Here is a 13,193-nt window from a genome sequence, read left to right as displayed (position 1 = left end):
CTCTGTTAAAAAGAAAAGTGAACAACATAACCTATCGGTGCGTTTATGTAACGTTAGCCACACAAATTGTGACATTTAACAACGACAATAAACGTTATTGTTGGGACGCGGCACAAAGAAGTGATAATTTTATGAATTTTAAAAGCGTTATCTAGTCACCAGGAGGAAGCACTCTGTATTTTATTTAGTGCCACCTGCTGGTTCAAGTATAGAAGAGACATGACGCAGCCGTAATGACGTAACATATAACGATAATACTGATGATGCTTGTTGTGATGGTGTCATTAGAGAATTTAAATGCGTGGGTGTTGTTGTTACTACATAATTATTTATTAGAAGTGATTTAAGAGCGTTGCAGCTAATTTTAGACAGAAACAATTGTAAACAAAATCTAATCGTCATTCCTACCTATAGATCTTATCGCTTCCATTTCAGTATTGTTTTTATTGTTATTTTTTCGCTCGGATTTATAATTATAGTCTTCTGCATCGTCCCAGACCCTGGATATAGGAATATTATAAAAATGCGGGCACGGCATCGAGGCCGGATTTTCTTATCATCACGAATATTTCTATGATAAACCCACTATTTTTTATGTCATGATTTATTTTACTATACGCCCACTTTTTAAAGTTTGCCCATTATTATTACTATTATTATTTTTCCCAGGTTGAGACAGTTTCTAAGGACAGTAATTACATCTAGCATCTAGGATTGCTATTGTGTCATAAATTAGAAGCCTCTCCTCCTCCACCGAAGCCGGTTTCACCCGATGGCAAAACTTTTTGAAATTTTGGTCGCTTTTTCTTTGAAAGCACGATACCTGCGCCGTCAGCGGCCATCCAAATAGTGTCCCGGCGCAAAATAAATTTGGTCGTAAACAAGATGCAAGACTCGAGAGTAGTTTTTTCCATTGTTGGGAAGAATTTGTTCGGTTGTAAAGATTTAGTTGTTGGCCATTTATGGGTGATTGGAGTCGATGGGCGTCGCTGCACTTCCACATAAATTTCGTGCGAAAATTGAGGCGCGCACCAATGATAAAATCGCGTCGATAATTCAGACTCGGTAATTGAGAAATAACCATAGAAACTTAACGTGTTATTGCATTTCTGAATTTATGGCGTTGGCGAGATTAAGACGCTGTTAATGGAGTATGGCCACAATGGGGCTCTGTGCGCGAAGATCGCTGGCTCGTCGGTAATTAGCGTTTCATGATTGCACTAACGAGAGGAGTGATGTAATGTGGTGGTGCAACACGGTCTAGATTTCTATCCGGAGGAAATCTGCATTTTTGCTTTGCTAACATCACTCGGAGTACTTGGACGGTTCGGTAATGTCAGTACACGTCGACCTTGTGTCATTTTGCTAAGTGGCATTGAAAACAGTACCGACATGAGGTGATTGAGATGCCAAACACGCTGCGTTTTGAGTGACGATTGAGGTTTGGGATTTCTTGCAACTGCAAAAGTTATGCTTCACGAATTGTAATCGAGTTGTGGTCATTTTTTCCTAATTATATTCCTATAGGATCGAATCTGGGCAGATATCGCACTTTCAGTACTTCTTCAGCGACTTCTTGGTGAGGTAACGACTGCTCAAAAATGTATCTAACGACTCCTCAAAAATTTATCTCAGAATTCCAGCGCATTCGGGGCGGACGTCAGTCTGGGGTAGTTTGAACTGGGTACTAGTGAGCTGCTGGACAATTACCAAGACATGTCTGGACTAGTTCCGCTGTGGGTACTTCTCCATCCTAGCGTATTAGGGTAGCACTTGGCATCTTGTACTGCTCCAATGCGCAGCAACTCGTGGAGGGCACTTTTGTCGGCGCTTTGGAGCTTCTCGAATTCGGCCAAAGCTTCACTTGCTTGCCCCATGAGGTTGTTCTCTTGGTACAAAGTAGTGGTACTCGATGGCGGTACCAAAGGAGGTTTTACCTTCACATCCGGATATGATTGGGTGTTTGTATATTGTATCGTTGGTGACACATTTTGCGTTGACCAAGTCGATGTCTTTGTGAGGGGGTCGTACCGTCTAGGAGTAGGTATAAATAAAAAAATAGTTTTGGTTCAATTAAAACCTGATAATCGTGTCGACCAGTCGATCTGAAGGTACCAATTTTACCGCATGGTGCACTGTGGGGTCCAGTACGACTTTATGAATTGTGGTACCACTGGTACCAGTATTGGGGACAAAAACCTGTATATCAGACACATTTTTTTTGACACAATGTTGTCGCCCCTTCACTTCTGATTCCGAGCCGTCGACCTGCCTGGATGCCGCCAGTGTTAACAACCCCCTGCATACCTTCGTCATGACACTTCCATATATTACTAGCGTTACATAACGCAACGTTCTGCAATGTTCTTATGATATTTATATTTACGACAAGCTTGTGCTCTGCAAAAAATCCATAACCGTCGATATTCGCAGCGTTTTCCGTTAGATACTGGAACAGAACACGAGTTTTGTGCAAATTTCAAGGTCTACTGCGTGTTTACGTTAAGTTATGTCTTGTGCGGAGGAAGCCAACTCGGCCATATTTTGTACAATTTTTCGCACGCTCTGTCGGCCACTTGTACCAGCGACGACAGCCGCAATGTCACGAAACCAAATCAGAATTAGCTTCGACCCGTCGAGAAGAGACGATTTCTCTTTCGATTTGGAATTTTTGCACTTCCTGCTGTTTATCTTGGGGAAAATTATGGTGTTTAGGTTCGTTTGCACAAGAAGTGGAGTACTGGGAGTTGTTATTAAATTAACATAGATTATTAGCTTTTTTGCTGTTTTTCCGACTGAATGGATACATCGTCAGTCATCATGTTCCTCTTTGCATATTTGCTTAACAAAACAAAACCTCTCTAATGCAAACTACAATGCTTGATTACTGTAATCAGGGGAACGAGGCGAGACGTCTTTTTCTTTGACTAATTGCGGCTATTTTAATAGATAATGTTTTTAAATTACGTGTAATTTACATCATATCTTGGTGAACGCATGGCTGGTTCAGATGGTTCACTGAGAACTTCCTCTGACATTATAGACGCCGTTAAAAAATACAAACATTTTCGTTTTCGTTTTGGATTGATAATAACAATTATTATAATCAAAACAAATAGAGAAAAGAATTAATACCAAATAGTTGTGGTTAAGAATGTTAAGATACGAAGATAAAAATGAGATACGTCTTGGACCACCTAGCTGGCCAGACTTACCTCCAATTGAAATTTTGTGTACAGTACAATATACAGCTCGGATGAGTAAAAGAGTGCTTCGGGAATTTTTCTTTACTAACATTTAAGACTTCAGTGAAGCTTTATGGAAATCGATGAATTAAAGAAGAAACATTTTTCTAGAAAGTTATTACAAATTATTGTGTTAAATGGATCGAACGCACTTTACAAAATCGTGGAAAATTAAAAATTTCTCTTGTAATTTTCTTGTTACTTTCCCAAAACTATCTTTAACATACTACATTTAATCAGGATTAAAAAAATTGATTTTTGGAAAGTTTTTGCGCGAAGAATTTGTAAAAATGTTTTTAAAAACCGATAAATAAATATGTCGTACATTCTCAGAATTGAATGATTAGGGAATATTACTGTTTTCTGGTTTACGACTAATTGTTTAAATAAAAATGTTCAAAGGAATTTCATAGTCATAATGCTTATCGCAAAAAGTATTAAGATAAAATTATTAATGCATTTTGCTAGAAAATGTTCTTAACTGATTCACTGTTCACCAAAGATTAGAGAGAAATCCAAAAAGTGTTAAAGAAAAACATAGCTGGAAATCAAAAAATGTTATTTTTCTATTTTGCACCTATAACACAGTCAGTATAACACTCAAACGGGTTTCGAAAAGGAGCTCTTTTCGATACGCGTTTCAGGAACATTTACTTAAATTTTTAATGTTGGCAGTGACTCATAGTGAGTTGTTGCTACGTGATCACTGCGTTTCATGACACTTTAAATTCAAAACTTACAATTATTCGTCTATTTACCAGCGTTACCAACCCTTATGTTTGCCAAATATAATTTTCCTAGCATTATGTTTTGAACTTTTTTTAAATTTAAGGGGCAAAATAGAAAAAATATTGTATTATACTCGTTTTATAAACCATTTTGTCGCACTTGTTTGCTTTATAGCACTCGTCGCTGTGCTCCTCGTGCTTTAAAAAACGCGTGCGACAAAATGGTGTCTTATAAAACTAGTATAATAAATAACTATTTTGCACTTCCGGGACTCAAGTACTAACTTTAGTTCCTTAAAACAAGGACTCAAGTCTCTCTCTTTTAGTCCCTACAGACATAAAGTGACATTTCAAATCCTTGGGACCTAAAGTAAAAAATTATCTTTTTTGATTTTTTGTTCAAATAAACTATGTAATAATCACAAAGCGTTTTCATTGTACCGCGTGAGCAACAATTATTGCTGTTTGAGTTGGCAATAAAAAATTTTCTTTGAAATTGACAAGATTGTGAATTGCACCTATTTCAGTTTGTTTCATTGTCATTATTGACAGGTGACATAAATGTCAAATTTAAACGTCTTGGCTTTTGTAATATTTTATTGACGAATGGGGTGATTTGGAGCAGCACATTTAAAAATGCCTTTTCCTCGCTCCTCGCTGTAACTTGTTTGTTTTTAAAAACTCCTCATTTTGCAATAACCTAATTTTCGGCGATCTCTCAAATCACGTTACTTCCGCTTATGTGACAAATTTAGGGACGCAAAAAAGTCACCATACTTTTATTGCCAACGCTAACAGTAATAATTGTTGCTCACGCGGTAGTTTTCCACTCATTTCTCCCCACACCACTAACAAAACCTTCATAGTGTTGTTCGTAAATTTTTCTGGATTTTTTAAGTATTAATTCTTCCGTAATCATGTCAGCGACCTTATCTGCATCAAAACTTGTAGATTCATTCATTTTCTTATCGATAGAACTCTGTGAAATTACGATTCGTTTCAACACTTAAAATGACACTAGATTGAAAAATTTTGTTGACACCGTTGCCATGACGCTACCCACCGCGTAATCCAAATGACACCATGTTCATATCAAAATGATTATTGTTTAAATTTATACAGGGTTATTCATGTAAGATGACGAGCCTGACCAGGTAAAAATGCAACCCAAAATACACTTTACAAAGCATTCATTGTGTTTTGGTAATTAAAAATTATATCAGGAATCCAAGTGGGTATTCTATTAATTTGAAAGGTATATCTGTCACTGCATTTTTCGTTCATAGTTAGTATTTGAAAAGGTTTTGGAACGATGACAGAACCGATATGATCCATTACTTTTGTGATTTTAATTGCTTATTATTGTTATTAAATCATACTTTGTTGAGAGAGGTATTTTTCTGCCAGAACTCGACATTACTCAAGTGCGGGATAAAAACACTCACTTTAGTCCTTATTATTACTATTATTTTACTAAAATTACTGATCTTGTTTTTGGCGAATCATTTTAATTAATTCATTTTATCAGCAATACTCTGTTTATCTGATAAGAGCAGAATGGCATAACAAAAACATGTTAAATTTAGTTGAAAATAAAAATATTTTTATTAGCAAAACCAAAATAAAGCTAATTTCTAAAAAATGTTCTGGTGTTAATTACTTGTGTTGGTACAAAAATATTATTTTGTATGAAATGTTAGTCCGTTGCTTGTTTCCACCGATTTTTTTCAATCGAAGAAACAAGAAGAAAAGAATGACAAGAAATATTTAAAATACATATGTATTAAATATGTTCCCAATTTAAAAATGTAACTTCAGGAATATTATTTTTCCGTAGAACTGTGTCATTAATTCGCTATTTATGTTAAAGAAGAAGAAGATAAAATCAAAGATGTATTAAGTTTTTCAAATGTCAAAAAGTACTTGATAAAAATAAATATGGAAATACGTTACACTGAATAAAATATTCACGGAAAGACGTCACAGCAGCTGTTGACTGCTTCATATCGCGTTACTTATCGTTATAATGTCTTCCGTGTTTACCATAGGGGACTCGGCACAGGCCCGGACTAAAATTTTTGTCCCTTTGACACCAAACTACTTTTAAATTTACCATCACTTCTAGTTTGATCATTTTGTGTTGCACAATAAAAGAGCAACCGCAGTAAAAATGAAGAATTTTAACCCGAACTTTTGGTACTTTTGTTTGAGCACCAACAGACGAAGTACTTGAAGCGGAACGAGATTAACTCTTGAAGCATGACAGGACGACCCTTTTTTCAAGAATGTGCATACCGCGGTACGATTTGCCTAGTTACGTGGAAATATTGAGACAATCAGACTGAATAAATTGATGACGTGACAGGGGTTGTCGGTGTGGAATTTTTAGGGGGTTTGTAAAATTTCCAGTCCAGCAAAATTGGTCGTAATGGAGCTAGTGTCTGCACCAAATCCCCACTTTATTCCAGGGTAAAGAAAACATAATATTTGTCACACAATATCATAATTTTCTGGCAGATATACAGGTTTTTGTCCCCAATACAAGTACCGAATAGGAGATACTTATGGTACCACAACTCATAAAGTCTTACTGGACCCCACAGTGCACCATGCGGAAAAATTGGTGCTTTCAGACCGACTGGCCGACGACTATCAGGTCTGAATTGGACCAAAACTATTTGTTTTACTTATTTCTATCTCTAGACGGTACGACCCCCTCACAAAGACATCGACTTGGTCAACGCAAGATGTGTCACCAACGATACAATATACAAACACCCAATCATACCCGGATATGAAGGTAAAACCTCCTTTGGTACCACCATCGAGTAACAGTACTTTGTTCCAGGTTTTGTACCAAGAGAACACAACCTCATGGGGCAGAGATTCACCGTCCAAGCAACCGAAGCTTTAGCCGAATTCGAGAAGCTCCAAAGCGCCGACAAAACTGCCCTCCACGAGTTGCTGCGCATCGGAGCAGTGCAAGACGCCAAGTGGTACCCTAATACGCTCTCCGACAGAGAAGTACCCACTCCTGAACTAGTCCAGACATGTCTTAGTAATTGTCCAACAGCTCACTAGTACCCAGTTCAAACTACCCCTGACTGACGTCCGCCCCGAATGCGCTGGAATTCTAAGAAACTTGCCCCAAGTAGAACCCCCGTTGACTCCGCCAAGGCACTCGCCCAGCCCCTACTTCATGGACAACACTGATGCGGAGAAGTACTTCAAAAAGGGTTCGTTTGTTTTTGTGTTAGTGTCAAAGTGACAGTCAAAATTTCGGAATGTATGAAAAATTGTACAACTCTTTTATCCAGAACCAGCGATACGGTACTACTAGGTTGTGTTGCTTTTTGTGATGACTTTATTGGTGCAGGTTTTGGGGGGCACGTACCCTTCGGGTACGCCTCGTTCGGCAAGACCAATGAAGCGATGACCAACAGCGCCCTGTGCGACTTCACTTCAAACTACAGGAAGAGGCTGAGTACCGAATGGGCGCCAGTTACGATCAGCAGAGCGGATCCTCCTTTGCTGATACAACCTTCCGAGATTTACCACAAGCACATAGGGCAGCTTCCTAACTACGGTGGACACATTCCTGGAGCTATCTTTAGGTGGGTGCTCTTGGTACTGATCTGGTACAAAAGTGGCATTTTAGGTTTGGAAAAACTTACGGGAACGATTCAAGGGACGCCAAGAGGTGGTTAAGAGGAGATTACAGTTAAAATTCCAGTTTTGTTTATTTCAAAATAGCAAGTACCAAAGAAGCGTCTCTTTGGTGAGTTTGAGCAACTATTGCAGTTGCAGTTTCCATGTTTTGAAGACTTGTGCAGTTTGTTCCAAATAACTATCAGTCTGGAAAGAAACATTAAATTCCGAAATATTCCACCAATGTGTTTCTTACTTTCACAAAACAAAACCTGACAAAATTCTCCCCCAAGTGTTTATGGTCTTTGCTATAAAACGGATTTATAGGTATTGCTTGGACACCAACGTTCTTGGTCATCCATTTGGTAAATCGATGATCCTTGTATTTGTCTTTTTCCTCGCTCAGATCAATCAAATTTTCTGAAACCAATCAATAAATAGAACTTTTTGGTTCACCACCTTACCCAAAGAAGACCAATCGGCTAGCATGAAGTACCCTCCACCAGACAAGATCGGTTTGAACCCCGCTTCGGTCAAAAACTTGAACATGACGTTCCTCTTCGCTTCCAACTCTTTCCCCAAAGAAACAAAGTAGCTCTCCTTCTGCCCCAAGCGTGATAGTTCTTTCTCAATACAAATTGCTGCAGTTTCCTGCAAGAAAATTTGTACCTACAAGTCACACGTGATTCTTTGACTAACTTGCAAAAAAGTGTTGCCGGCTCTAATACACGTGACAACCACCCTCTGCAAGTTCTTTATCAGGTAGTCTGGACCGTAAACCCACCCCAGCTTCCATCCAGTCACCCCGAAACTTTTCCCCGCTGATCCAATGGTGAGGGTTCGCTGCCACATGTCAGGTAGAGTTGCTACAATAAAGATTTTGTGAAGGGGTAGCTTGGGGGTGGAGTGTTTACCCATTCTGGTGTGTTTTCGCGAGTCGTAAACCAACCACTCGTAGACTTCATCTGAGATACAGACTACGTTCCACTTCTTGCACAAGTCAGCAATGTGGGTGAGCTCGTCGAGGGTGAAGACTTTTCCTAAAGGGTTTTGAGGACTGTTGATTATGATTGCTTTGGTTTTGGGGTTGAACAACTCCTCAAGTTCGCCACGATCCAAAACCCAGTCATCAGAAGTGACTCCGTTGATATTTTCTTTCTAGAAGGATCAGAATTGAAATTTTTTTCTTCTAAACTTGTCTTGATTACTAATTTGAAGGAAATGAATCTAGGAGTACCACCAGCACTCTTCACGTTATCGGCATAACAGTCGAAATATGGTTCCATTATGATCACTTCATCCCCTTTGTCTATGATCCCCATTATGGACAAGAATAGTGCTTGGTAGCCGCCCATCGAGACTACAATTTCGGTGTAAGGGTTGATTTCTCGTCCAATAAAAGACGAGTAGAGTTTGGACAGCGCTTGTACTAGTCTAGGGTGACCCTACAACAACCCCAAAGTAAAAAATCATGGGGGTAGATTCAATACTTACTGGTCCTCTAGTGTATTGATTGAGGCTATTGTCAGGACTACTTGCAACTTCCATCAAGGCATCTTTGACGTATTGGGGTGGTGGAAAATTTGGAAAACCGTGTCCCAGATTGATGGGGTTGTACTTGGTGGCAAGCTCGTGATATTCCACCCTAAATATGACATACCTGGTACAAAAACAAAATCATCTTTTGGATTGTTTGTTACCAAACACTTTTCCCCTCAAATTCGTAACGGGAAGGTAGAGAAAATTTCTTTTTGAACTCGCACATGATGCGTTTAGCGAGAAACTGCAAACAACAGTCTCGCCTAAGTTAAAATAAATAAAATTGGATTAAGTGGAATTGAGTGTTACTCCTTATCGCATAATGATTAAATTCTACGTTGTCATGGAGGGGTTTTAACCTTGACGTTCTCGCAGCAAAATTAAATTTCAAATTAATATTTAGGTAGGTACTAGAGAAGAGAAGAGATGTTTTGATTACAAAATTATTTTTTTTAAATTAAATGGTGGAAGATTCTGCAAATGGAACTTGCAAGATTTTGACAACTGACATCAACTAAAATGTTAAAAATGATTTTGAAAAGATGTACGGTTGGCTTCAAAAAAAACGGGAACTGTCAGAAAAAGTTCTGTCAGATTTTATTAAATTTTTATAGACTACGTCCACTGATAGAATGCATTTTTTTAAAATATCCTTAGATAACAAAATCACCAAACCATAACATTAAAATATTAAGAAAGTATCATAGATTGTGTTGGTAATATCTTGAAGCATTCGCGCTACTGATTCTCATTGGTTGTTATAAAACCCAGGCGAAAAATAAATTATATGACATTTCAAATGTGAAATTGTCAGTTCTGTCAAAGTGGTTTAAGCATTTAGATTTGCGATTTTTCGTCTTTAGAGCTTTGTTTTGCGATTCTCTGGTTTTAAAAGTTATTAGTTTTGATCGTGTTGCTGTTTTGATTTGTTCCGTTGCGATTTTTTGTTGATTTTTTAAATTCGTGAAGTGAGTGCGTGCCTCAAGAATCTAATTACAAACATCGAAAATGATACAGAGGTAATTTTTGTTCATGCATTAAATAGGAGTACATATTAAATAATCTCTTGCTTGTGTTTAGCCATTTCCGAAAAAAGCTGGATATTTTAATTTCAGTAGCCAGCTTTTTCAGAAATTCGAAAATGTATTGTGGGTTGCATTTTTTATTCCGTCGGGCACATTATTACCCGTGAAATACCTTGTATTAATAAAACCTAATATATTACTCCTACTGTACTGAAGTTTTCTTTCGTCTTTCGTCTTTCCTAAGTGCAAACATACAGAATAATAATAAAACATCACGTGTAAACCTGCTCTTTCCATTTTTTAAAATCTCGCGCCGGATCTACTTGTTGTAGCGTAGAGTGAACATTTTTAGTAACATTTATGTCAAGCAATCTATGAGTGGACAGAGTTTACAGGGCAAGTCACATAAGGCTTATTTCTGAATTTATTTTGTACGCAACCAAAAATACTAATGACGCTGACCACTTGACACCGTTTATAATGTGATTTAATTTAGTAATCAACGTAGGTATGAATTTATGAAATTTGCCTAAAAATGTCAAAATGACAGTTGATGAATTTAATTTTTGATTTCATTAATCAGAACAGGATAACGTAATTTTGACATTTTTAGCCAAATTACATACATACGTTGATTACTAAATTAAATCACATTATAAACGGTATCAAGTGGTCAGCGCCATTAGTATTTTTGGTTGCGTACAAATTAAATTCAGAAATAAGCCTTATGTGACTTGCCCTGTATAATAGTTTGAAACGGCCTTTTAGAATTTAGGTTAAAAAACTGCAGTTATGTGTCAGAAATACTACTGTCAAACAGACACAAATTGACAAATTAAGTTTTCAATTCACATTAGGTCAAATTTCATTTCCCGGTTTTTTTTTGAATCCAACTGTACACTTCGTTCAGCGAGAGATTGGGAGATTTTAAATTGTAGACTTGTAACCCAACACTACAAAATGGACTAGAATATGTACTATTGCGGGCAAAAAAAGTGGGACATCAACGTCATTGTCTTGACTTTTAATGTGAAATAACCCTTATCTGATTCTAACCCTACTTTGAATTGATTGACGTTGTCATTAAGTATTGTAGGTTGTAGCGAATGATGGTAAGTAAGCACGTAGTGAATATTTATTTCATGCAAAGTCCCAATCAAAATTTACCTTTGTCAAAAGAAGAGGGCATTTGGAAAAGGAAAATAGGAGTATAAAATAAATTTTTAAACTGTCAGCTGGAATAGTGTCAAAAAATGACAATAAAGCTTGAACTACATCGAATTTTTCAAAACTGACTGAAATTTGATGTCCCACTTTTTTTGCTCGCAATAGTACACTAATTTATTAGAGCATAATTTCAGGGCAAAAATGAAAATTATTACTGCTTGAAGGTATTGTTGCAATGTGTATAATGGGTTGCGGCAAAAAAAACTCAGAAATACCCCTCTTGTGAATAACTCTGTACAGTGTGCATCTAAAAATTTTTTTTCTGACTTTCGTATGACTCAAGTATAAATTCTCATGCATAAGCATAAGAAAATGAAAAAGTCTTACAAAAGTACCAAAAATATCACCAAAAACATGGCTTGGTTAAATGAATTGACGTTTTTAGATTTTTTCAAAGATTTGTATCTGTGATTTTATAGAGGGATCAGAGACTTTTCAGGTGCACTGAATATGTAGTTGGTATTTACACAAGTAAAGAAAAAAATAATTCAAAAGACAAGTTTCATCGGTTAGATCGTGTGTAGTTTGTTGTGTGCTAAATTGTTTAATTTTGTCTCAGAGAGCCTGTACTAGAACCAACACCACCATCATCAGAAGAATCCCAATGACATATTACTTATTACTAATTACTTGAAGTAACAAGCAAACATGAAATAAGCCATCGCTTAAAAACCAGTAAAACACTGCAAGTCAAGGCGCCAAATAAAATGTCAAACGACAAGTGGATTGTGCCAACTGCCCACGGTTTCTTCTTTAGCATTCCGAAATTGGCGCCATAATTAAACACCACCCACTTCTCAGTCATTGGTCCGCACGGTTTCGCAAAGTAGTGTATAATCGTGTCAGAAATAAATTACTACCTAGAATTCCAACTTTTAGGGAAATAACGTTTTTCATGTTGTGTGTAACTAGAATTTTCAAAAGTAATTTTGAATGCCCAAAGTTGATTACTATGAATTAAGAGATTAATTCCAACCGAGGCCTCCGTGAATATACAGGCCGCGACTAAAGCTTGTGTCACGTGATTTGACGTCATAAGTTCTGGGTGTCCGTGCACGCCATGCGTCGACCGGGAACTCGGAACAGTCTATTTTTGTTCGTTTATCGCGACGTGTAAGCAGTTCCGTTTTCTTTTTAAAAAATGTAAAAAATAGTTGAGAAAAGTTAAAGTGATAAATTAAAGGTGGTAGTCTTTTTATATTTACCAAATTTAGGTTAAAGACGATTCTTAAATGAGTGAAAAACGCTAATTGATTGTTAAGTGATTGATTGATGCTGTTAGCGTCAGCTAATATGGATGGCCGTTGGCTGTGTTTGAAGTGCAAAGTGCATCCTAAAATTTGTGTTTTTGAACAAATGAAAAAAGTGAAACCTATATACAGGGTTATTCACGTAAGATGACGAGCCTGACCAGGTAAAAATGCAACCCAAAAGGTAATTCACACAGCAATCTCGATCCCTATTACATTATCCGTCATTATCACAATACGCATAAACATTGACAGCTTGTGACGTCAGCCTAATGAATGTCAAGTTCTGACAGAAAAATACCTCTGTGAATAAAATATGATTTAACAAAAATAATAAGCAATTAAAATCACAAAAGTAATGGGTAAGTAGGATCATATCGGTTCTATCATCCTTAGAAAACCTTTTCAAATACTAAATATGAACGAAAAATACAATGACAGATATACCTTTCAAATTAATAGAATACCTTTGGATTCCTGATTTAATTTTTAAATAGCAAAACAAAATGAATACTTTGTAAAGTGTATTTT

The 13,193-nt window shown here is 37.0% G+C and overlaps 2 protein-coding genes across 2 annotated transcripts; one reads left to right on the top strand and one right to left on the bottom strand.

The window, feature by feature from the left end:
• Positions 1-5,848: 5,848 nt before the first annotated feature.
• On the top strand, positions 5,849-7,861 carry LOC138136227 (CIMIP2 protein CG18335-like). The gene is made up of 7 exons (XM_069055306.1): positions 5,849-6,442; positions 6,491-6,629; positions 6,677-6,773; positions 6,822-6,997; positions 7,047-7,209; positions 7,350-7,587; positions 7,632-7,861. Exons 1-7 carry the CDS (start codon positions 6,402-6,404, stop codon positions 7,696-7,698), a joined length of 921 nt encoding a protein of 306 aa, XP_068911407.1. The 5' UTR covers positions 5,849-6,401; the 3' UTR covers positions 7,699-7,861.
• LOC138136226 (kynurenine aminotransferase-like) lies at positions 7,695-9,479 on the bottom strand. Its single transcript, XM_069055305.1, has 8 exons — positions 9,322-9,479; positions 9,116-9,266; positions 8,830-9,066; positions 8,536-8,779; positions 8,321-8,487; positions 8,086-8,272; positions 7,878-8,041; positions 7,695-7,828 (listed from the first exon to the last, which is right to left on the bottom strand). The coding sequence occupies exons 1-8, from the start codon at positions 9,384-9,386 to the stop codon at positions 7,766-7,768; spliced, it is 1,278 nt and encodes a 425-aa protein (XP_068911406.1). The 5' UTR covers positions 9,387-9,479; the 3' UTR covers positions 7,695-7,765.
• Between the last annotated feature and the right edge of the window lie 3,714 nt (positions 9,480-13,193).

This window comes from Tenebrio molitor, chromosome 8, assembly GCF_963966145.1.
Source record: "Tenebrio molitor chromosome 8, icTenMoli1.1, whole genome shotgun sequence".
Classification (NCBI taxonomy): domain Eukaryota; kingdom Metazoa; phylum Arthropoda; class Insecta; order Coleoptera; family Tenebrionidae; genus Tenebrio; species Tenebrio molitor.
The sequence above is the reverse complement of the archived record's forward strand: the minus strand, read 5'-3'. Positions and strand labels throughout refer to the sequence as shown.